Raw genomic sequence first — 25,528 nt, 5'->3', positions numbered from 1 at the left:
GCCCGATATGGTGCTAAGCCGTTTGCATTCGTTCTCTTTTTTAAATTAACTAATGTAAAGGGGGAAGTCTGCCGTCACTGACTGTGATGTATGGTCTGCCTGTTTATCATTTGCTGCATCAGATCTCCAGGTGAGTGAAGGCGGGAGGGCAGAGCAGATGAAACACAAGCTGCGGGGAGCATGTCCACGCAGACAGTCAGGGACACCCAAGGCAGGGAGCCCTGTCTGTGGGCAGCTGTCAGTAAGCACGTCCTCAGGAAGCAAAAACCAAGGACCTGACCACATTTCCAGGTCCCCCAGAGATCGTTCCTCCCGTGTGGGTGGCGTGGGGAAACCACCCCTTCGGTCTTTCTCAGCAGCTGCATGATGCCCCCTGAGGCAGACCGTGCACACCGCCTCCTTCCCTGCCACTTTCAGATTCCACAGTCCCCCCCACAGTCAGCTTGTTCACCTATCCTCCCCACCCCCTTCCCCTCCGACTCCAAACCTCGCCCAGGAATCTCAGCCCTGGCAAAGTGTCCTCTCCCTGAGTCTCAGGGTAGGTCCTCTAGAAGCAGGGCCGAGGTGGGGACCCCCGAGCAAGTGCATTATTGCAGAAGGGCTCCTGGGAGCATCCTGTATGGGAGTAACGGATGAAGGGAAGCCAGAGGGAAGCGAAGCCAGGCTGTGGCTGGCAGGAGTCTCCCCTTGGCCGGATCGACTGCAAAGCCTGTCCTGCCTTCAGCCTGGGGAGCAGGGCTTCTGGACCCCTTTCCAGTCACTGGGGAGGGGTGTGTGGGGGCAGCTTCCAGGCAGACCTGGAGAGTGGGGCCAGTGAACCCCAGGTGGAACCTCAGAGAAAGTGGTGAGTCTGAGTCCCCGTCAGCAGCACCTGAGCCGGTATAAAGGGCTCCCTGGGACCTGGGCAGGGCTCCATGAGTACCTGCCACAGACTTCTCACCTCCCTTTCTTTATTGTTTCCTCTTATTTAATTACTTAGGTAGCAAGGGTGGAAAATTGCTTGAACAGCTGGCACCAGATTTCTTCTAGGGAAACACCAGGCTAGGAAGCCCCTGAGCTGGCCTGCTGGGGAAGGCGTGAGAGTGCGCTCACTTAGGAGGCTGGGAAACACACGGGCAATGCGGGCAGGCAGTGTACAGAGAAAGACACTCGAATGGCCAGTAATGTGGGAAAAAGCTTGGCCTCCCAGCCAGCGGCTGCCCCCTGCCTCCAGGTGGGACTTTGGTGAAATGCATGCTCCAGAGCCCACCTCCCTGGCCAGCAGGGTGAGGCTCCCCAGAAACCGCATCCTGCTTACCTGGACTCCTCACCATTTGAAGGATGGCATTTAAAGTCAGAGCACCAGGTAACCGCAGCTGCCATTACGTTACATTAGTAACGTACTCCATATTGCTTTCTGATTTTTTAATTAAAAGTGTGTTAAACCTGTGTGTTTGTCTGTGTTCACAATTGCGTATCACACTAGGACCCGTGGGATTTGTTATGTTGGTGCTATTGCTGTTATTCTCTAACCGCTCCTGGGGGTGGGAACCATTTAAATTGATTTTTTTTTTTTCTGATATGAAATAGAAAGGATAATGGAAATTACTGACCACTGTCTTGAGTTTCCCTAAGTATGAGTGGCTCTCACATGAGTCAGGGGACCTCATGACAGTGAGAAGAGCAGGGCCCCCAGGCTTTCCCTATCACAGCCCCCGAGAAAATGACTTTTACTCATCACAGTGGGGCAAAGTAGGTGGAATTGGAGACAACTATATGGGACTTGATGTTTAAAAATTACATTTTCTTCATGTTACATCTTATAATTATGTTAAGAAAATAAGATAGGAAATATCAGGGAAAATATTTAATATTAACTTTCCGTGACACTTTCCAACAAAATCCATTCAAGAATTTGCCTGAGAAATTTGCGCGTGTCCTGGGCATGGCTGTCTCTCTAGGGTGTTACGTGGCCCCACATTCCTGTTCTTGCTCTTCAGAGTTACCATCAAGGAGAAATCGTGTTCACCCAAATGGGTGATAAAATATTGAAAACCATTTTGCAAACCTTTCAAACATTTATAACAGTTGAAATTAGGTTTAAAGTGTCTAATGGCTCTTCCTTTTCTTTCCTGATGAAAGTTCTTATAATGAGGGCAAATGGATTTTGAACCCAATTGGCCTTTTGACACCAATTCTGTGACGTGGAAGCTCCCCTTCACTTATCTTGAGTGTCTGAGAGCCGTCACTTCGAGGACAGTGGCTCTGATGAAAGCTCCCCCGGCCAGAAATAGGCAGCAGGCTCAGTGGGAAGAGAGCTTGGGGCCTGGCCCACCCGGCCTCCCACAGCCCAGCAGAGGTGTGACCTCCGCCTCAGACCTGGCTGCACCTGGGCGTGGCGTCCTGTCCCCGGCGCAGACTCCGCTCGCAGCTCTACCCCTCGTTCAGCAAAGGGACAGCAGGTGGCTGAGGTGGATTCCCAGGTCCTAGATCACCTTGCTTTCCTTTCCTAGCACCGCAGGTAGTCCCAGGTTTTCTCGTTCTTTCTCTGGCCTGTGGATACCATGGATGATGTCAGGCTCTCTCACCCTGCCCATGCCACCCTCTAAAAACCCCCAAACCAGGCGTGGCCAGGGACTCCAGGCCCTGCCAGGCTGCCCAACGGGCTGAGGAGATCAGTTCCTCCAAGCATGCCTCTGAGCAATATCCAGTTAAAGCCATAAGCAGGGAGTGGATAAGCAACTTTTCAAAGGTTCAGAGAAACAGCCTCATAAAACAACTACAGACAGGTGTAGCTGGTAGAACAACTGGGTATATGAGCTATGAGACTATAGTATCAATTTTTATTTTCTTATTTATAGATACTGTAATGAATATAATTTTTTTAAGTTTTACATGGGCCTAAAACAGAAGCCTTTCTTTTCACTATATCCCTGCAATACTACCATCCAATTCCGATGCTAGCCGCCTGGAGTCAGCAGAGATTCCACAGGTTAGGGTCACACAGTCTCTAACTGTCCTCATTTCAGATGCCAGCCCCAAGTTCTGGAGTCCCCAGGTCACCTGCCCCTCTGACTAACTGGCTACAGACTTGAGGGTTCCCGAGACCCCCTCAGGCTTAATAATTCACTAGGCTGACTCCAAGAACTCAGGAAAGTGCCATACTTACCATTACAATTATTAAAAGGATATAAATTAGTAGTAGCCAAATGAAGACACACACAGGGCAAGGTCTAGGAGGGTCCAAAACACAGAGCTCCGTGTCCTCTCTCATGGCTGCTAGATTCCGTTTCCAGTAGCTTTTACAGAAATGTCAAATTCCGTGAAGGAGGTATGTCTGTGATTTTCCTCGGCCAAGTGCATTGAGAAGTAGCTCCTCTGTCTCTTAAAGAAATTGTGTTCGATTGGACTCACCTGATCATTAGATGTTTGGTAGAACATTGGTTCTGCCATCTGGTTTTACTGTCTTGTTTTGTCTGGAGTGAGAAGGAGAGTTTTAACTAGCAATTCATGTCCTTAATAGTTTTTGGACTCTTCAGGTTATGTATTTCTCTCAAGTCACTTTTGGAAATTTATATACTCTTTGGAATTTGTATATTTAGTCTAAATTTAAAATTTTATTGGCATAGGCTCGGCCAGCATGGCTCAGTGATTGAGCATCAACCTACGAACCAGGTGGTCATGATTCGATTCCTGGTCAGGGCACAGGCTGGGTATCGGGCTCGATCCCCAGTAGGGGGCGTGCAGGAGGCAGCGGATCAATGACTCTCATCATTGATGCTTCTATCTCTCTCTCACTCTCCCTTCCTCTCTTTGAAATCAATAACATATTTTTAAAAATTTTTATTGGCATAACTTTATTTATAGCGTTCTTTATCTTTTATCTCTGCTGCAACTTAGTTATGCCCATCTTCTCATTCTAAAGCTTACTTGTATCTTCTCTCTTTTTCTTAATAAATATCATTGGATGTTTTGCGAAAGAATCAATGTTTGTCTTTGTTGATCCACTGTAGGGTATCTCTGTGCTCTACCTCATAACTTTCTGCTCTAATCTATATTACTTCTCACTTATACTTTCTTTGGGTTTACTCTGTTATTTTTTCTAACTTCTTAATTTGATTAAAATGGATTCTTAACTCATTAATCTTCATCCTTTTATCTTTAATAATCTAAGCACTTTAGGCCATAAAATTTATTCAAAGTAGCCTTTAGCGATATTTCATGTATAGTGTTTCATAATTATGCGCTTCTGTTTTCTAATCTCCATACTCACTTATTCTTTGACCCACAGGTTATTAAAAGGTGCGTTTAAAAGTTTTTCCAAATGTATGGAGTGATTTTAGTTATCTTTTTGCTACAAATTTCTAGTATCGTTGTATTATAGTGTTAAAAAGAAACAACACCCCTGGCCTGGTAGCTCAGTTGGTTAGAACATTGTCCAGATTCGCCAAGGTCGTGGGTTCAGTCCCGGGTCAGGGCACATACAAGAAGCAACCAGTGAGTGCAAGAATGAGAGGAGCAGTAGATCGCTCTCTTTCTCTCTCTCAAAAATAAATAAATAATAAATAAGTTAATAAATAAATAATAAATAAAAAGAAAGAAAGACAGAAGAAGAAAAATGAAGAAACAACAAATCCAAACTGGAGTCGCTGTGCTAAGCCCCACCAAGGCTTAATACCTAACCTAATTGCATCCCAGCCTCTCCCAGAAGTGGGATTTTAAATGAATCAGTCGGGAACCTCCTGGTCAGCACTAGTCAGGTAATCTGCCTGATGAGACCCTCAGATTTCCCTTAAGGAAAAGTGTCCTTGCCTGAAATAATCCACTCTTTAACTTTCTTGTCCCTTTCAGTTCCTACCTATCATTTCTTACGGCTCCTTATTGTTCCTTTATATTTACTAGCTGGGAAGCTGCCAGATTCGTGAATTGTTTAAGAAAACCAATTTGATCTTTAAATTTATTTGGTCGTATTTTGTTCTCTAACAGTAGTATGAGAGCATATTCTGCATGGAACTGATTTTTTCGAAATGCATGAAAACTTACTTCATGGTTTTGCATGTAGTCAATTTTCATAAATGTTTTCTTTGTATTTCAAAAGAATGTGTATTCTTTAATTGTTTGGTCCAGGGTTATATATGGGTCCAAATGTGTTGCTCAAATCTATATCCTTACCGATATTGTGCCTGCTTGATCTTTCAAAAGGTCTACAACACCTTGTAGATCTAACTGATTGTGGATCTATCTCCGGCATGGTCCCCAGCCCATTACTGGACCATGGAACCCAGAGTTCTAGGCCTCCAGACATCAATAGTTAAATCCAGGAACTTCTGGCTTCCTTTCCTTGATGACTCAATAATGAATGCATTTAAAGAAATAAAAATTAATTCTGTTTGGCATTTTTAAGTGTTCGATACAAAACAGTTCTTTCAACTCTATCTAATCCTATATATTGCCAGAAACACTTAAGCTCTCTAAGCTTCACTTTTTCATTGAAAAAATGGAAATAATAATATATGAGGTTGAGGTTCCTCAAGAAATGACACCAAGACAAAGATTTGTATTCAGGGAGTTTATTGGGAAGTTTAAGTGGCCTTAAAGGGACCAGTGTTATATCTCACTCACCCATACCCACCCAGCTTAGAACAGAGCCTGACACACTAAGTACTCAATATTTGTTAATTTGAACCAAATGACATCAATCTATTTACTGCCACATATAATGGATATGAATTTTTTATCACATGGAAACATGCAACAAGAATATGACTTCGGGCCCTGGTCCATGTGGCTCAGTTGGTTGGGTGTCATCCTGTGCACTAAAAGGTTGCTGGTTCAAATCTGGGTCAGGGCACATGCCCAGGTTTCAGGTTTGATCCCCAGGAGGGGGCATGCAGGAGGCAGCTGATCAATGTTGTACTCTCACATCGATGTTTCTCTCTCTCTCTCTCTCTCTCTCTCCTTCTCCCTTCCTCTCTCTCTAAAAATCAATTTAAAAAATCTTTTAAAAAAATAATATGACATCAGACCTGGGACCACTAGAGCACTTGGCAAGAATTGTCCTTGAGCTTCCCAAGAGAACCAGAGTCCTCTGAAAAAGTGCCTATCCCGCTGAACAACAAAGCCAACACAGAGGCAGCTTCTGGCACTGGGAACAACCATCAAGGACTCTCAGTTACTTCTAAAAAGGCCACTTTTACCCAGGACATGGGGAGTATAAAACTCTTAGGAGCTGAAAAGGAGACTAACCTCTCCTTAGACCCAGAAGCCAGAAAATCATATAGGGCCTTGTCTTAAATGGGGACCAATTCCCTGCTGAAACACAATACAAACTTTGCTGCTTCCACCAGGGAGTAGCCAAGAGAACGAGGTGTGTCTGCAGCCTTGGGCCCTGGTCTTTGCCCATGCTTCTGTTCTTTCTTGAAATATCCCTTTCCCCACCAACACTTGTCACCCAACTCCCCTGCCAATTCATATGCCCCTAACATGTCCTAGAGCTGCAGGAGTCTGCAAGTACACAGCATAGGAGGAAAAATTCAAGGACAGTTTTCTATTGCTTTGTTCTCTCAGTTTAGATTTATGACATTAAACTCTTCCTTTGGAGACACATGTTTTCACTCCCCTTTGGTTCACAGTTGCTTCCTCAGGATTCTAAACCTTCAGCTTAAAGTTTTCCATACAGTGAAAACAGCATAAAAGGTAAAAATTGTGTATATCCTTAAAACTCCGCTGTAAAGTCTCACGTTGGAGACTGGCATCCATCCACCAGTGTCCAGTGTGGCCCACAACTCCTCAATGTTGGAGGAGAGGGTGTCTGTCTGACTGAGCCCTGGATGAGATTGCTTTGAGTTTGGGTGCCCAGTCATATGAAAATGGTGCTATCATTAAGTTCCAGATCCCCCATCCCACTCAGGGCAGAAGGAGGCTCATTCTGAGAAATGTTTAGGAAATGAGGCCAATTCAGAGCATAAGCCTTGCTCATTTCTTGCTTGCAATGATAGGAGAAATTGCCCTCCCACTTAAGTTGTTTTCTATCTCTCAAGCCCATATAGTTACTTTTTTTTTTTTTTTCCCCCAGGTTGCATGCACCAATGATTCCTCTCCACTGTTCTAAACCACCCTGCTATCTGCCTTCAGTTACAGTTGCTCAATCTCTTACAGCCAGTTGTCTGGAGTCTGGGGGAGGGTAAGCTCCATTCCGATTTGACCACCACTGTGTCTGGTCATCACTGCTCTATTAGCTGCCAACTAACTACCCAACCAACTCAGCTACTATCCCAATTTCTCCCACCAAGCCTAGGCTCTTCCTCCAGGCTCTCCTAATTATATGAAGTCTTTTGATTTCAGAATGTCTCAGAACAACACACTTAAGACCTCCTCTACCCCACTTGTTTCCCTGTTTTTATCTAAGCACACTTCATCACTCTACAACTCCCCCCAATCCAAAAAGTCTATATTCATCTCTATCCTACACCAACTTCTCTGTTCAAGAATATTTCTACTCCAAGCCATGAAGTTTTAATTTTAATAAATGCATTTTTTAAACAAAAGAAGCTGAATGAACATGTACAAAAATCACACTGTTTTAGACACCTGTCTTTCTGAAAGCTAATAATGGTACAACTACCTTATCAATTCAATCTCACCCTTATTTTATGGAGGAGAGAACTGTGGCTCACAGAAGCCAAGGAAACTGCCTGGATTCACAGAGCCCTTAAGTGTCTAAACCAGGATTCAAACCCAGATTCTGTTTGGCTCTCAAACTTGGTCTCTTTTTGCCATACTTACTACTTCAAAGACTTTAGGGTAAGTCTCCCAGCATCTTTGAGCTTTAGTTTCCTCATCACTTCATTAAAGGGAGATTGGATTCAGTTATTTTGAGGTTCCTTCCATGTGGATTCTAGGAAAAGGGAAGAAGAGGAGGGGAGACGAAGGCGCTGGGAGAGCCGGGAAGGGTAGCAGACGACAGGAGAGGGTTTGTGGATTTCCTGCCTCACTGCTTGTGGTTCTACTGCTGTATACTTACTGTAATTATTTACTGTACTAAGCAGATCAGTACAGACGCCCTTTGGACATCTATCCTCATCACGTTGTACCGATACATATGAATTTTCTTGGTGTTTAAGAGCAATGCAAGCAACTGCAGTGTGAACAAGCCTATTGTAAGGGAGACATACTTTAAAACAGTTTATGCGCTCTTCACTTCTGATTTTTCAAACATAAAATGGCACAACCTCATTATTCTTCACACAATACTATGGATTTTGAAGTATTATACATATCAAGTAAAAACACACCCCCTCCCCCAAACAAAAACAAGTAAAAAACAGAAAACAACTCTTTAGAAAGACTGCAACTGGCTGCTCCCTAACAGACGGGTAGATTAGCTAGCCTCACATAGGATTATAAGGAATGGAGATTTTCTGAGTAAAAGGCTCAGAAATCAGATCAGGGTCAGAATAGCAAACAAGGTTTTCAAAAGGCAACTGCACAAACCAAACAACATTTTTTCACTGTTTACAAAGTTTTTCCACCAATCACACACACACACATCACATCACATTGTCATCACCACTATCATTAGTATAAATTCTAAAAATTGAAAAAGCTGTAAATAAAATTCATTCTGAAAAAATAACAACCAATAGAATTCACTTTAAATGTAAAGGAGCAACAAAATTTATTGACTGAATTAAACACGACAGTTAAAATGGCAGTGTTGTATTTTCATGTTAAGATGTTTGAATGAGGTGAGAAAAGTGCCATTAGTCCAAGCTTCTTACATTCATTAAAAGTGTGACTATCAAAAACAGCAACATGCACAATTATACATATGCACAAAATGGAATTATATCAACAAATATACAAAATACTCAAAATAAAATATTTACAGGTTTAAAAATATAAACATTGGTTCATTTATCCCATTAAACCATTAGAGTGGAGAAAAGAGAAAAGACCCTATTGCTATTTAGAACTTTTTTTAAAATAAGTTTTAAAAACATAGAGTAGTTCTAGGAGACGATTTTTGATGTTTTGGGGGGAATTTAACATTCTATTATAAAAATAATATCTATAAACCTACTAACAACTTTCCTCCTGTGCACAAAAATAATATAGCTAAAAGCTTGTCCTCAAAGACACGCCTGACTTTTGGGAAAACTAATTAGAGAATGGAGTTTCTTGTTTGGATTTTCTTTGCCATTATTTTCAAATGACCTGCAATTCCCCATATTACTTTGAGATATTTCACATAAACAAGTTGGACAAAACCTGAAGTTAGCAATGAGCCTGGTAGATAGCTGGAGTCAAGTAAAAATGACAGGAATCAGGAATTTACCTTGCCCATAACATTAAAACCATTTTCCCTGATACTCTTTATAAAACTACCCCATCAATCAGATCATCCATGTTCAGTTAAATTTACCCTGGGAGCAATAAAAACCTTATATATTAGCTTGTTAAAGCTTCTCCTCCTTTATTTAGAAATAACTGCATAATGGTTGTAATGTAGATATTTGGGAAAATTTACTAATTCTTTAGGCTACCCAGGGTCATTTCATGACATGTTAACAGGTATTTACTGTGTCTCTACACTATGCGTCTTCCCAATTTGACCAGATATTTTTAGTTTTTCTGTTTTAGTTTATTAAATGATCCAGGTATGTATCCGAGAAAGTTTGTTTCCAATAACCAGTAACCTAGGTCCTATTTTGTTAAAAATGTTATCTTCTCCCATACAGCAGCAACTCTACCCAATTATTGAATAGTTTCCAAAAATTACCCCGGTTTACAACTCAATAGCACGACCACCCATTACTAAAATCTTCCACTGCATCTCATTAAAATGAGGTCTATTTTTTTTTTTTTTTTAACCAAGTGTAGGTAGCCCTTATATTAGTAAAATAACCTCATTAATTGCCACTGTGATGCAATTTCAAACAAATTTTCCCTAAATACTGAGAGTGGCATCTTAATAGAATCAGAGTAGACGAAAACTCAGGTTGCAACCTGCCAGGTTCACTATCGAAATTGCTTTTGGTTTTATTATTGACCCAACAGTGGTCAGATTATAAAATTTGTATGTAGATCTGCTAGTATGTAATTCTAATTGGTGAACATGACCCAAAATGTAGACTAGCCCAGATGAGGAAACACCTGCTAGACTCTGAGAGCTCCCTTTTACACTTGCATGTATAAAGCCATCAAGTACTTTTTTAAAAACAAGTCACTTTTAGCTAAAACAGTCATCATTTTAATGGCACCAACAGTCATAAATATCTGGCTTGGCTCTTGCAGTTCAGAACTTTGCTCAGTTTCTTACTTAAGTTACACAAAAATTGAATCATATGGATGAAAAAGATTTATAATTAAAGCATGAGCTATAGAGTTAGATTTCTCACTCAAATTCTGTCCACTACTTATTAAGTGGGTGACGAACAAGATAGTCTGCCCTTGTGAGCATGACTTTCTTCCTCTGTAGAATGGAGCCAGTACTCACTCTGCCTGTTTCTTGTGAGCAGTGGAGATCACAATGGGAAGAAAAGCACAGAGCACCATCCCAGCACAGTATGTGTTAGTTATTTTAATTTAATATAAAATACTCAAATTCATGGCAATAAATACTCAATATATATTAGTTGAATGAGTGAGTGAATGAATGAATGAATGAATGAATCAGAAAATATAGGCTAGGATTCAATGGCCACAGGCAGAAGATAGGATGCACTACTTTTGAAAAAGCCAGGAGTTTATCTCTGAATTTCAGAATTGTATCAAGGGATTACTCAGCTAGTTATTATCTCAACAAACAACAGAGAACACCCAGAACAAGTGAAACATGCTTGGAATAACTGACATCCTGTCAGGGAAGAAGTGTCACCATGACAACAGAAGAGATTTCTGTCCATACTTTTGATGGTACTCCCCAGAAGGAGAGAATACCTCCAAAGGAAGGCAGGTTTCTACCTATTACCTGTACAATAGGGGCAGGTTTCCCTGTCAGTGCCGAGAGCACCATCCTCTCAGACACAAAACCAATTTCCAGCTTCTTGACATGGGTTAGCTTTTTTCCTATTGAAAGTGAGTTGGTAACGACATTAAGCAGTTCTTAGCTCTTGCACTATCATAAGTCACTAAAGAATTTATATCCCTGTCCCAGAGACTAGAAGAAATTGGGGAGGGGAGGTGGAGTGGGATAGAAACAAACAAAAAGAATGAATTAAAGATGTCATATTAGGGAGACAATATTACCTAACTTACATGGCTCTTAAGAGGCCTAAATACTGATTTGTAAAGCTCCTAGCAGTCACTGACACTTAGTAAGTACTCAACGACTGTTATTCATTATTATAACTACTATTATTAATTTTAGAGGAAATATGCGGCATAATACAGAAAACTCTTATTCAACCTCCCCCTATTCTGTTCCACCCCACAAACTATAGGAGACAAATACAAAAAAAAAAAGATAGGTAAAATAAAGGCATTTTTAATAAATAATAAGTCCAATTACAGCACAGCTATGTGTGAGCTCCAAACCGAATGGATTTTTATTATTAGCTACAGTATATGCCCCATGAACATGTGTTGCATTGTAAGTATCCATCATAAAATGTGCCCAATTTCAGTTCTGGAGGCTTTGTGACTATTTTAATCTTTCCCTTTTCAGTTTGAGAAGAAACTCCTTTCCATAATCATAAAACTATCATTCTGACTCACTCCTTAAAAATATTATCTATGATGAGATAATAATATTCCATATAAGTGGTTATTGTTGGCAACAAAAGGTCTCCTTTATACCGTTATCACAGTGAAAAGGCTTTGAGAAGCAATCCATGGCATCCACCAGAAAATCTTCAGAGCAGGACGGGGTGGCAGGATCAACGACTGCCCGAGGGGAGACCGCACTTGCATATCACCTGACAATGTTACAGTCACTTTTCTTTATGAAGGAAATGGTTGCTTCTGGTTCTGCCTACACAGGCTATATATATTAAGATACCCATCCGCCACACTAGCCTTTTGGTTTCAAACTGTTTTATAAATTTTTTCATGTAATGAATTAAAAATTCCTAAGTAAGAACTGTGTTGTCCAAGCCTTGGTCTGCCTGGAGAAGGGGAAGGGAAACAGGGTTAGGCCGAGGTATCTGGGTGTCTCCTCTCATCTCATCCAGGAACTCTTAATTGGCCATCCTCAGTGGTGATAGGAGGCAGCTGTGGTCCTTTTTCTTCCTTATTTTTAAGAGTATAAAAATTCCTAAATTAATTTCATAACAATAAGGGGAGCAAAGTATATGTGAATGTTCTAGAACATGTCTCAGTAGCAGCTAAGCGCTCAATCTAGAATGACCAAACGCAGGAAATGAGTTTCAAGATGCAGATGTCAAAAGACGCTAAATCACGAGGAAGGTCCCACTACTGCTGCTCGAGGGCAGGAAGCAAACATGATGGGAACAAAGGGAGAGGACAGAAAGCTCCATTACTCAACCTCTCCCTACAAAGTTAAAGGTAACGAGTCTCTAAAATGAATCTAAGATATCAATACTGAAAACTCTTAGAAAGTTCAAAGAAATCTTGATATCTACCATATCCTTTTACGTGGATAACTGTAGGGAAAGGGCTCTTTGAATTTTCGTTTAAGTGCAAATACTTGAAAACTACTTCTGAAATTAATGAGTAAACCCTTTAAACTCAGTAAGTCGTCACCTTCCTAGACATTAAACACTTTTTATTTAAGGAGGCAGATAATTTGTGGGAAATGTATCCAAAGGAAATCCTTACTGTCCTATATTCCATTGTTGTTATTAGATGAAATAATGATCTATTTCCTTTTGCTACAGTAAAATGCTACAGTAAAATCTCTCCCTGTTGGTGCTGAAGGGGGAATAAAGCACCAACCACCGTTAGCACCAAGCGGAGTAGTTTGGTAACACTGTCTGTGTAATGTGAATAATTAAATTCAGGCTGTCTTTGTGCAGAACCATAAAACTGACTGATAATTTCAGGGCCAACAATTGATTTGATTTTTTTGTTTTCTAATTTGGCCAGCTCTTTGATTAAAGAGACGTAATCATCCAAATATCTCAGAATAATACACAGGAAAGGTGTCATCAGCCCATATCCAATCCTTTCCTTTAAAAAATCAGGAAATATGGCCAAATCAGATAATGCATTAATAATAATTGGAATGGTCCCTGGCCAGTGTGGCTTAGCTGGTTGGGTGTCATCCCTGCACCGAAAGGTTGCTGGTTCAATTCCAAGTCAGGGCATGTGCCCGAGGTTCAGGCTTGATCCCGAGTAGGGGGTATACAGGAGGCAGCCAATCGATGTTCTACTCTCACATCAATGTTTCTCTCTTTCTCTCCCTCTCCCTTCCTCTCTCTCTAAAAAATCAATAAAAATATTTGTTTTAAAAATAATAATTGGAAAGGAAATCTATTAAAATTCTAAAAAACACTTTCCATGAACATGAATGAGAGAAAGTAGCCCTTGGCACAAAAAAAACAACAACAAACAAACAGCTACGATCACTGGTCTATGGTTGGAAAAGGTTAAGAACACACTCTTCCTGCATTGGTCCTGATTTCCCATCAAGTGATTGAAGGCATTTAATCCATTGCCTGAATCTTTAATTTGACTGGTGTAGGTGGAATTCTTAAAGATGTGGAATAAAAAACATGGAAAATATATAGAAAGAAGAGTAAGAAAAGAAAATATTTTCATTCTTGTGTAACTGCTTATGGATAGGCAAGGAGAAATTAAGATATGCTTTGCTGAAATTTTCCTTTACTTATATAAAGAAGACACAGAATAACAGTCTAAATGCAGAAATAGGCCCTAAATCTTTGAAAGCAAAAATAGTTTGTTCCAGTGCTTATAAAATAAATAGGTAGATTGCCTCTACTGCTACAATATTCTCATCAGTGCGTTAGCTACTCTTAACTTTCCTGTAGAACTGAACAAATGAGCAATCATAACTTTGTCATGGATTCACACTGAGAAAACTATAACCCTTGCAAGAAAATGCACAAGAAGAAAATCAAGATGCTTCGTTTTACAGCTAGGGATAAATTTATGTTCTTTCCATTCACTAGGGGAAAATGAATGTATTTTGAGCCTAAATAGTACTATCAGCATTAAATAAAATTTAAATCCCTTTCCCAAGACAGAAATAATTTCAAATAGTTCCAATTTTACAGTAGATGCCTTTGTCTGTCAATTTGTGCACAGTTGAGTGCATGAGCACGTGTGAGTGGGAGTTGCTTTATGAATTCCTAGTGGTGTGTTCAGAGTTCTTAAGGCTATGTCTGAGTACAGGACATCATCTACAGACACAAGAAAATTAAACATTAAAAAATTACTTTGAAATAACATTAAGGATCTGACACAATGCAATAAAAGCCAGTAATCTGACTAATAAAGAGAGTAGGCAAATCTCTACCACCTCTTCTAACAGAACAATCGTTGCAGATTTAAAATGAGGAACAACCTGCTTTGTGCTACTGGCTCAAATTTGTTTTCCTTTGAAGTCTATTTATTTTATTTCCTTCACATTATTCAAACAGGTTTTCATATACTCAACTTGCCTTACTCTTTTCTTTATAAAATAGAAAACAATCTTAAAAAACATGTACTATCAGTTCATTACTTAGGCAATCTCTCTGGAAAACGAGAGTTATATTAGAAGCCTTGATGTCACTTACATACGTGTAGTCGCCCTTGACTATGACTCTCTTCCTGATACCATGAATCACCTCCTAGTAGGAACTCTGCTCTTTTGATGAAATACACTGACATGCATTTCACACAATGTTATAAAATAATTAGACCCTAATAGTAGTCTAGGAACTGCTTCAGTTTATCATTCAAACTACCTAGGCATATGGGAACCCTTTCTGAAATAAATGTTTCATCTCAAATAATAGAGAATGTACACAAAGTAAACCACTTGTCAAAAAATCTTGGCATTAAGTGTTACCATGCATAAGCTTGCCAGTGCTATATTCTGAACAACGTATCTGTCTCAGTCATAAGTCTATAAAGCAGAAGTCAAGTGACATGAAAAACTATATTTCTCTATTGTTATGTGTTATGTGTTCCTCATTTTGGACTCCCCATATTGAGGGATGGCTGAATCCAAAATTTTTTATAACAAAGGTAAAACTTCTAAAAAACCAAGGTTTGGGGTAAAAAACAGACTCTTACCCAAGACAAGGCAGAACCATTGCTCTGGAACATCAACACAATAGTTTTGTTTGTTTGTTTGTTTCTGCATTGAGAGCCAGAGAACCCATGTAAAACAAAAAAGGAATTGCTTCAGGTTACAGCACATAAAAGAATATCAATAGTTTGGGGACAGTTACCACATTTAGCTATAAAACCAGATTTTAAACTTAAGGTTATGAACATATTATAAAATGTTTACAGCTGGATAAACTGTAAAATATGCATTATCTACACATGAAAAAGTGACAGTTTATAAATGCTAAAATACTGGATCTGTTGGCATTTAATGAAATCGTTCCCCAGTCCTGATTTCTGCATTGGGGGGGGAGGGGGGAGGAAAAATCTGCTCTGCTGAGCTCTTTTTCTCCCCAAACAAATGATCTAAACCAATCAAACCAAAACTCTTCTTTCTTGTCCCAGTGGAAATATTTACCTATTTGCATACCTAGCAACTGAAAATAAGGAAAATGTTTGCCAATCAGTGATGCCCTCTGCCCATCAGGTAAATATCTGTTTGGGGTTTTTTGTTTTTGTTTTCAGCTTCCTAGGCTGTTTTTCCCTATAATTCAGCAAAGGGTGTTCCCCCCTCCTCCACGGAAGGGGAAGGGGAAGGGGAAGCGGAGGGGGAGGGGAGGGGAGGGGAAGGGGAGGGGGAGAGGAAGGGGAGGGGAGGAGAGGGGAGGGGGAAAGGAAGGGGAGGAAGACAGGAGGGGAGGGGAGGGGAGGGGAGGGGAGGGGAGGGGAGGGGAGGGGAGGGGAGGGAAGAGGGGTTATGGAAGAGGAGGACTTCTCTGGTTCTTGCAGTGGTTCCTCCAGGCCTCTGGACCCTGACATGGCCAAACATCATGGCCTGACACTTACTTCGGTTTGGTTAGTCCTGGTTTCTGCAAAGGCAAGTAAAGGTGACTTCCAAGTATTTGGTGCATTAAAGAAAAAAGACAGAAAAAAATACTTTAAAAAAGGTAAAAAAAAAGAAAAAAGTGCTCGAAAATAATTCCCAGGGACTTATCTTGGGAGGAGAATCTCATGTGCAGTGTGGCATCCCCTCTCCAGCGTCTCCCACCCCAGCCGGCCACAAAGGCCTCCTCGGCCCAGGCTCTGCGGCAGGGACGGTCCTAAAAGCCTTTCTTTAGGGGAAGCAAAACTTATTTTAGTGGTTTCCGGGGAGAGTTGTATTCCTTGGCATGTGGTCCATGCACCGCGGTCTCGGGCACCTCACAACTTTTTGGCACTGTCGTGGCACGCCGCGGCCCGGATGGTGGTCCCAGCCAGGCCTCGGCTGCTGACCCTGCGGACGAGCACTTTGGACACCGGGATTTTTGTTCTGGGCACCTCGCTTCTGGCGGGTGGCTGGTGAACCACAGGGTGGCTGGATGGGAGGTTCGCGAGGTGCTTGACGCTGATGGGGATTTTAGAGTCCTTCAGCAAACTGCCCGGCGTTCGCAGCGGGCAGGTGATGGTCACGGGAGACACGGGCTTCAGCCTGGACACGCAGGACGCCTCCTCGTTGGCGGGAAGGGCTGCGGGGCTGGCGTCGGGGTCCGCGTAGAGGTCGTAGAGCGCGTCGCCGCTGTCGCTGTCGCGGGGGATGCCCGCCTTTTTCCCGCCGCCCGTGCCGTCGTCCTCGGGGCCCGGCGTGGTGGAATCCCAGTAGCCTTCGTCACTGTTGGGGACGCCTTCCTGCTGCTCCTTCTGCAGGTGCTTAGGCTCCTCCTTGGGATGGGACTCAATGGGAATCCGGTTGAGCCTCCTGCGCTTGACCGAGGACGCGTCCTTGGCCGCGTCTACACACCTGGCGTCTTTGGAGGTCTCGGGGGCCACCTTGGCGTCCAGGGCTGCCGCGGCCTTAGCCAGGCCCTCTTGGGGCCCTTGTCCTTGGTCCTCGGTCTGGGAGAGCATGTCCCAGAACTCCTGGAGATAGGTGTCGTCCACCCCGTCGGGGCTCGCCATCTCCTCCCCTCCTCCTTGGTAGGCCACCACGCCGGGGTTCTTTTTAGGGACAACGGGCTTGCCTGGCCCCGGGGCATGCTTGTCACAGCTGGGCCCTGCCTCGTCCTCTTGGTCTGCAATAATATCTCCACAGCCTGTAAGAGAGTCAAAGCTTTTCAGTGAAGTCACGTCAGAAAACATCAAACAAATACGATCGGTCGATGGGTCTGAGGGTGGATCAACAGAGGAAGGGTCAGGGACGGCAGACGCCCGGCCGCTGCCACAGTCGGAGTCGACAAGGGGGACAGTCTTTATCGGAACGTCACCTGTCCTGGAAGCATCCTCGGCCGTCTGGACCTCCCCAGCGCCCAGCTCCGGGGGTGCCCGGGGATCCTCGGCGCGCCGGTGCCCCGCGGCGTCCTCTGCCTGGGCGCAGGCGGCGTTAGGGACCCCGGGGCTCTCGGCCTCGCGGCAGGGGGGCACTTCGGCGCGATCCGCGGAGGCCGGCCCCGGCTCTCCCCCTCCGGGCTCACCTGCTGGGTCTGGCGGCGCGTCCCTGCTGGGGTTCTCCGGTGCGCACGCGGGTCGGGGCGCCTCCTCCGTGACGCACTCCAGGCTGGCCGTGAGCGACCCCGGCAGGGCGAGGCCGCCCGGGCCCGCGGAGCGCGCCTCGCGCCCCCCCTCCTTGCCGCGCTTGTCCTTTCTGTGCCAGCGCACACTGCTGAAGAGCCCTCTCAGCCCCCTCTTTTGTTTGCCGCCAGCCTTGCCGGCATCGACCGCGTCCCCTTTGCCGTTTTCGGACCTCCCGTTCTTCTTCAAAAGGGAGAAGAAGCTGTGTGACTTAGCTACGGAGCTGCTGGCTAGCGAGCCCACGCCGGGCCCGGCCGCTCTGGGGGGACCGGGGTTCGGCCCACCCCCGCCGCGGTCACCCCCGCCGCCGCCGCGAGGCTCCTCCTTCCTGCCGCCCTCCAGGACCACCACCTCGGCTAGTCCGTCGTGGGTCCTGCTCCTCACCATGCCCGGCGGACCCGAGCCTTTCCCATCCCCTTTGTTTTTGACCCCAAATATGCTGGGCATGGTGCCACCCGATTTCCTCTTCTTGAATAATTTGAAAGCAGCTTTGTTAATCTTCCCCGACGGCGGCTCCGCGGCCGGCGTTCCGGCGGCACAATCGCAAGGCAAGTCCATGTCTGCCGCAAGGGTCCCGGCGCCGGCCTCCTCCTTCCTCCCGCAGACCCCCGCGGACGCGCGACCGCCGCCGCCGCGCGCGCTGACAGCCCCGCCGCCGCCGCGCTCGCCCGTCTCCATGGAAACCGAGCGGGAGCAGCAGCTTTCGTCAGCCCTGGGCTCGCGCCAGGCCGCTGTCATCCGGCTTCTAAATCAACCTGAGCCACTCTGCCGCCGCCGCCGCCGCTTCTGGAACACACAAAAAACATCTCCCCGCCCGCCGAGGGCTTATGTAACACCCTAATCCACCGAGGAGCCTCCCGACAGGGCTTTGCGCGGTATAATGGGTGTGTGTGCGTGTGCGTGTGCGTGTGCGTGTGTGTGTATGTGTGTGGCAAGAGCAGGCAACAGAGCCTCGAGCTGAATGCAGAAATTAGAGTCGTAATTTTGTAATTCAAAGTCCATCCAATCTTACCCGCCTTCAGATTCCACCTCCAGATTTGCTCTTTCACAAAATGCCTGCAAAACAGACACACACACAAAAACATCCAACCGGCGCAAACTACACGTAGTCTTCTTATCACCTGCCCTGGACTTCATGAATCTTTGTGCCTTTCCCAAGCCTTCATGTGTGTCCTTAACGTTCAGGTACCAAGCCCAGCAGACATGGAGCCTGTCTCTTTACGTCTGTGTCTTGTCTGGTGCAGAGCACAATCTCCAGGTCAATGTGGAAACCTTATTGTTGTTGCCGGTCTGATTCTTGCTACAAAAACACCAGCCATCAAATATCCATTAGCAACTCTGCAAGGAAAGTGCAACAGTTCTGCGGATGGAAGCTGACTGGTCCTTTGGGACAACCATGGCTTTTATCCCAGACTCCAGCTCCTGGGGCTGAGGTCACAGAAGCTACTGCCCAATCTGCATGTGGAGTTCTGACCCCGCAGGACAGCCATTTACAATAGAGTGAGCTGAAGATAGAATCTCAGGTCCGCTCCAGAGGTGGTGCTTGGAATCCAGAGTCTGCCTTTTCCTTTCCCACCCAGCAGATCATGGGTGTTACTTTTGACCTTGCTCCTGCCACCCCCTTCAAAACCCTCAAGTCTGTTCCACAGCCCCCTTCCCCTGTGGGGCAGGAAAAGCCTGGCAAGGTCCCTAGTGCCATGAGTCTCTGCAGCTACTTGATCTGGGAAAAGGAAAACCTTATCCCAGGGAACTGCCCAAACTGGGAATCTCTTCTGTGCTCTGACTTAGAAGGTGGCTGCTAAATTGTAAACCTGACACCTGGCTTCAAGATCCTGGCTAAGAGTTTAGTGGCCCCCTAAAAAATGTGGAGAAGCATGTACATATATATGATTTCTATATGTTGAATATAATTTTAAAATGTGTAATAATACTTATTATATATTATGTATTGCAATTTATTAAATATTATTTAACGATATGTAGTGTTACACATATACAGATATCAATCTTTTCCTGAATCATCTTGAGCTTCATTTTTTGTGTGCTACTTGTATTATACCCAGAAACCCTAATCGTTATCTGTTGAGACTGGAGTTTTGCTAATAACCTGTCAGCCATTGCATGGAACAGTTGGTTTGAATTTCGGCCTTGGGGTTATTACCTATGTACTTGCCTTTTCCTGTTGATTTTTATCAAGAACACTGTTTTGTAAAATTAAGAAATCAGCGAGTTTAGATTCAGGAGAGGTTTTCATTCTCAGCATTGTAATCCCATCAACTCTCTCTTTCTTTCTTTCTCTCTCTCTCTCTCTCTCTCTTAGCCTGCACCTCCCAGACAGGGTGTAAGGCTGAGACCAGAGAGAGGTTGTCCCAATTCCAGTTGACCACTCGCCAAGATGAATCAGGGGCCTCACTGCCTTGGGGAGAGAACAGGTGTGAGGAACTATTAAGAGAAACTCATTTATTATCTCTCCACAACCTTTTGAGGACAGTTGAAAATCTTTTTCAATTCTTTTACGCTCACCACACAATTGCTTAGCTATGTGGGTTACTACATAACTGTGTCGGTCTGGAAGAGTTTATGACTGGGATCTGGGAAAAATGCAGAGTCTATAAATATCTCCCCTTCTCCAGCCCAGAGCGAAGAGTTGGGAGAAGGTGAACCTGCTTATCCACTGGGAGTTCTGACCCAGCAGGACAGCCATTTACGTGAGAATCCTTGAGCCCCTTGGGGGAAATTCGGCGGTGACTTTGAGATGGATTTCATTCCTCTGAGATCTAGACATCCAAACAAAGAGAACAGGACAAAGCAGTCTTCATCCTGGGGGAGGTGCCCAGTGGCAGGGGGTAAGTCACTGGCCCTGACGTAGAAGAATGGGAGGATCCCCGGTGCCACAGAGACTTGGAGACATGGACATGGTGAGTTTTAGAAGCTGTGGTGTGTGTGCGACCCTCCCATGTCCTCCAAACCAAGGTCCTTTTTAATAGAGACTATCCTGCAAAGGCCAGTGGGGCCAGCTGACAAGGACCTTACCAGAAGAACCAGACAGGTAGTGGGGGAGGACTGCGTCCCAGTCAAACTGGTGGGTGGCAGATTGATGTCAAAGGCCATAGTTAGGAAACAGTGCAAAGGTTTACCTGCACCTCGAGTTCCTTTTCGCTGTCAGGCGTGGGGAAGCGGATTGCATTTGCACAAAATGGAGATTTTTTCCCCCCCTGAAAGATAGATCATGACAGTGAAGGAAATTTTACCAGAAGTGCCTCCTGGTTGGGGTTACGGTCTCCTCTTTCATTCTTCCCCCCTCCTCGCCACTGCCCCTCCCTGCCCCAATTTAGACAGTGAACAGAAAATTTGAGTAGAAAGGGCTGGAGAAAGGGGCTGAGGGGAGCCGTTTCGGGAAAAAGCTGTTCTAAAATGACAGGATGTTCACAAATGTAAACAGCAAGTGGGTTCTGCGGAGACATGTGCTTGCTTTTCTTTCTTGGCACAGGGAGGGTTTGCTGTGCAGCCGGGGCTTTTCTCTCCCGGTAGCCAGTGTCTCTGAAGGAAGGTCATCTGAGCAGGAAGAAAGGAGGAACACAGGAGGAACCATTTGAGAGCTTATCATCCTCACCAGCTCCTTTTCCAGGGTGTCCAACCAGCCTGCCCCTGCCTTTGTCCTCAGCTCACTGAGTGGGATTTTCTAGCCGAGGGGGAGCTCCCAGAACATGATGCCGAAAAGGCCGGGCCAGCAGCCGCCTTGGAGCTGCGGGGTGGCTGCTGCTGTGGAACTCCCCTTGTCACTGCCACAAAGGAGGCTGCTGGCTTTCCCTGAAGTTTGCCCGAGGTCTTTAAAGGGGTAATGCTTACTCAATGACGTTTGGAAAGGATACAACATCTCCTGTCTCCAGACCTTGTAGCCTGCTCTGAACCCCAGCCAGATCGGAAATGCCAGCTCCCTGTTCTTGTCCATCTCCACCCCCGTCGCCACCGTGTTATCATCCAAGCGAGCTATAGAAGCTGTGATGCTTGTGAGGTCCCTCAAATGTCCTCCAGTCCAGGGCCCCTATCAGGAAGAGCCCCAGCTTTGCTAAGCTTCACCCTCACCCCCCAGTCCACTATGTCCACATATCTGAGGCCTGTCTTGCCCCCGTGGGATGCTGTGGGCCTCATACAAGCTGCAACCACAGGTGAAGTGCACAGTTGCCTGGAGAAGGTATAGATGTCCCTTGAAGGGAGCCTGGCCCTGGGGTCATGCCACTGCAGGTTCCTGTATTCTCCGTCCTGGGAAAGGCTCTGGCCCGGGGGAGGGGGGGTTTGTGAGGACAAGAGAGGTCTAGGAGCAGTACACCCTGAGCTAGACTAAAGTTTTTGTTTTCTTTTGCAGATTTTGGTTCCTAACTTTTCCTGAACATCAGCTTCTCTGTGGGTTAATAGCTGTTCTGAATATATGTTTATTCTGAGGGGAAATTAATTTCTAATTAGTAACATGCAAGTGTAAAAAGCCCAGCACAACTTGTAACTTTACACGTTCACCCTGGTCCACAGCTGAGGCTGCTGAAGGGAGAGGGCTTATCTCAGAGAGAAGGTCCCATGTTGGCTCTGGGGTGACCGGGAAGCTCAGGACATGAGCTGGTCATCTCATAACATGTTACCTGGACCTGGCCCCCGTGAGTATGAACCTGAATCCTAGGGCAAGGAGGTGCACAATAAAGGGCTAACTAAAAGCAAAATGAGCCTTTCTCTGTAATGCTGGTGGATCCTAGGGGGCACAGGCCATGCAGCAGCTGGCAGGGCTGGCACTGGGGTGTTTCCAAGCCTCCCTGCCAGCTCTGGTCACTGCAGGCAATGCTCAGTTTCTAGATACATCAGTCCAAACTCTACCGCTGTCTTCACCCCACAACGTGTCTATCTGTGTCTCTTTCCTTCTTATAAGGAGAACAGTCATATGGGATTGAAGGCCCACTCTGTTCCAGGATCACCTTATCTTAATTTACATCTTAGCCACATCTGCAAACACCCTATCTTCAAATAGGGTCACATTCACAGGTGCCAGGGGTGAGGAGGTGAAGATATCTTTTGGGGGATGCAATTCAGCCCACAGCAAGCATCTCTGCCAGCAATGGAGACAGCACTGCACCTCCACCTTCACCTTCAACACAGGCACCAGTGCCCTTGGCACAGACATTAATGTTGATGGGTTCAAACTTGCTCCAGCAAGTGTGAGCCCTCAGCAAATTTCAAGGTCATGGATGGCACTTCCAGGCGTCCAGCAATGAGAAGACGGTATCACTGCCAGCCAGAGTAAACAAGAAAGTGGTGTGGCCAAGAGGACTAGATCTTGGCATACATATCTCTCAGGATTGCCCAGGAGGAATGTCAGGGGGGTGTCAGAACTCCCGTGCAGTGGATAGGATAGAGCAAAAGAACCACTGTGGCTGTCACTGCTCTGTTCCCTACATGTAAGTCAGAGTGGCCTGAGAACCATGTTGCTTCATAACCACTAGTCTACTCCCCCCCCCATAGTTCCCTTTTCTCCTGGTCTGCTGTTGGCTAGAGCTACCCTTAGACTATATTTCCTCAGATTGCAGAGTGGGTTGGGGTCTTTCCAATCTGTCAACACCAGAGTGGGCACAGGGAAGCCAAAACCAGAGCAGAATGAGGTCAGATAGCAGAGGGCCTGCGGATAGGATGCCAAGGCTTTGGGCACAGTAGGGAGCAGCCAGACTCAGCAGTGGGCGTCAGCTAATCCTAGCAGGGATGCAAACTAGAGCTGAGTCCAAGATGAGAGCTCACAGGTGTTAATGAGCAGGCAAGGCACAGGAATTCAAGAGTGTGAGCCTGGAGGTGGCTGCGAAAAATGACCCAAAGCCCAGGCGCCTGCTCCCTTGGTGTACTTTTGCTCGTCTTCAAGGAACTCTACTCTGTATCTGCTCCTTGATGCGAAGCAGTAAGCTTGAACAGCCCTCTGTGTGCACAAACCAGTGTGCAGACAGTGTGCACAAACCACCCTGTGTGCACAAACCGCCCTGGAGCTAAGGCAGGCCCTCTGCCCAGGTTCCTCATTCCCGCCTGGTCTCCAGCCACATGAACAGGCTGCTGTTTGTCTCGTATTCTCTCCTCGAACCACGAGACCTCTGGATCACTGGCTCCCTTCCTCAGCGGCTTCAACTTTAGTCTCAGAGACCAAGAAAGTCCCCTTGCTCCCCCACACCACCCTGGTTCTGCCCCGCCCCATGTTGTAACATCCCCTCTCCTGCCCCTGCCATGATGGCATAGGGGACGCTCGCAAGGGCTCCAGACAGACATCGGCATGGTCCTTTCTGCTCTCAGCCACTCAAGCCCCTGCAGGGGGTGGGTCTCATGCCCGCCCCCCCTTGGTACTGACCCAGGCGGAGGAGCAGGGAGCAGAGCCCCTTCTTAAAGCCCCTCTGTACTCTTCCTTCCTCTCTATTCTCGTCTCCCATTCACCTGTCTTTCGGTCTTAAGTTGTCTGGGCCAACAGACAAAAACACACGCAGAGTCTTTTAAATCTATCGCTTAGTTTGGGACCTTGGCTCTTGAAGTTTAAATGACCTTGTCTTAAGTAAATTAAAAAACAAACAAAACCCTTGTAGGTTAGAGCAGACAGCTAGCAGACTCTGCTACAGATCAGATAGCAGAAAAGGGCACTTCATGTCCCCCAGTGGGTTCCTTTTCCTTCATGTTTGTCCTCCCACAAGACCTCTGTCCAATCTCTATGGCCCACTTCAGCGCTCTTCATACCCTTTGGCCTTCTCCTTTGGAGAGAACATTTTTTGGGTTTAAAACAAGTACATCTAGTGAATGTTTGAAATAGACTAAATTAAGGACCTGACTCTGATTATTGCCACCTCCAGAATATCTTAGGAAGGGCTTCCTTGCTGCCTTAGCTGGGGCCATTAGCATTTATTGAGTGTCTATTGTGTGCTGGCTGCGGTCCTGAATAAACCATGATGCTGGCCTGTGAGACTCATGAACTTGAGACTTGGTTCAACATGAAACTCTCCAGCTGATACAACCTTTGCTCCATCCAGCCCAGGTGCTAGGCCAGTGTGATCAGGTCTTGGCAGCTTGGGTGTGAGTTTTTTCTCCTTTGAAAAAAAAATCTATGTTTCCCTCTGTGATGGGTTAATCCCCAAATAGCCAGGCTTACTTCTGTCGCAGATCCTAACCACCTATAGGGCTTTCTTCATGGGCTTTAAGTTCAGTCCCTGATCTGGCTCCACACAGCTTTCATTTATATTTCACTTGCCATTCTCCACCACAAGGTGCCTTTTTCCAAAAGGTGGAAATCTCAGCAGATGTATCCATTCTGGGATGTTTTCTGGGCACACACCAGTGAGTTCATTAGCCATAGCTAACCATGAAGCTTTTTTTTTTTTTTTTAGTTTGCAGCAAAGAGCAGAATCATGTGATTTCCTCCTAGTAGCTCCGATTCCTGTATGTTCAGGGAGCAGTGGCTGAAATTACCCTCGAGAAGGAGGGCTATGCTTGCTAAACATCCATGCTTCTTAGGAGTGCCTGCTTTTGTTTAACGGAAGACTGAAGCTCAAACAGGAAATTTTTAGGTCAGCTATACTTTGCTCTAATAAAAGAAAAGTCTAGCCAAAAAAAGAACAGCAAAACTATGGCCTGGGCTTTGTGGAGTGTCTTGTCTGATTACCCAATTATTACAGCTCAGATTAGGAAGGGATTAACTCTGAGGTTGAACAGATGGAGAACACTATTAAAATACCCCATGTGGGGTTTCAGAGTGTGTAGCAAA

The 25,528-nt window shown here is 45.2% G+C and overlaps 1 protein-coding gene across 1 annotated transcript; it reads right to left on the bottom strand.

Annotated features, from left to right (window-relative positions):
• Positions 1-8,631: 8,631 nt before the first annotated feature.
• On the bottom strand, positions 8,632-18,441 carry AMER2 (APC membrane recruitment protein 2). Its single transcript, XM_087814452.1, has 2 exons — positions 16,066-18,441; positions 8,632-12,210 (listed from the first exon to the last, which is right to left on the bottom strand). Exon 1 carries the CDS (start codon positions 18,439-18,441, stop codon positions 16,420-16,422), a length of 2,022 nt encoding a protein of 673 aa, XP_087670578.1. The 3' UTR covers positions 8,632-12,210; positions 16,066-16,419.
• Positions 18,442-25,528: the final 7,087 nt, after the last annotated feature.

This window comes from Miniopterus natalensis, chromosome 2 (assembly GCF_054644295.1).
Source record: "Miniopterus natalensis isolate mMinNat1 chromosome 2, mMinNat1.hap1, whole genome shotgun sequence".
Lineage (NCBI taxonomy): Eukaryota > Metazoa > Chordata > Mammalia > Chiroptera > Miniopteridae > Miniopterus > Miniopterus natalensis.
The sequence above is the reverse complement of the archived record's forward strand: the minus strand, read 5'-3'. Positions and strand labels throughout refer to the sequence as shown.

What these genes read in the sequence shown, in the direction of transcription:
- AMER2 (XM_087814452.1), bottom strand. Translation starts at nt 18,441, where the DNA reads ATGGAGACGGGCGAGCGCGGCGGCGGCGGGGCTGTCAGCGCGCGCGGC.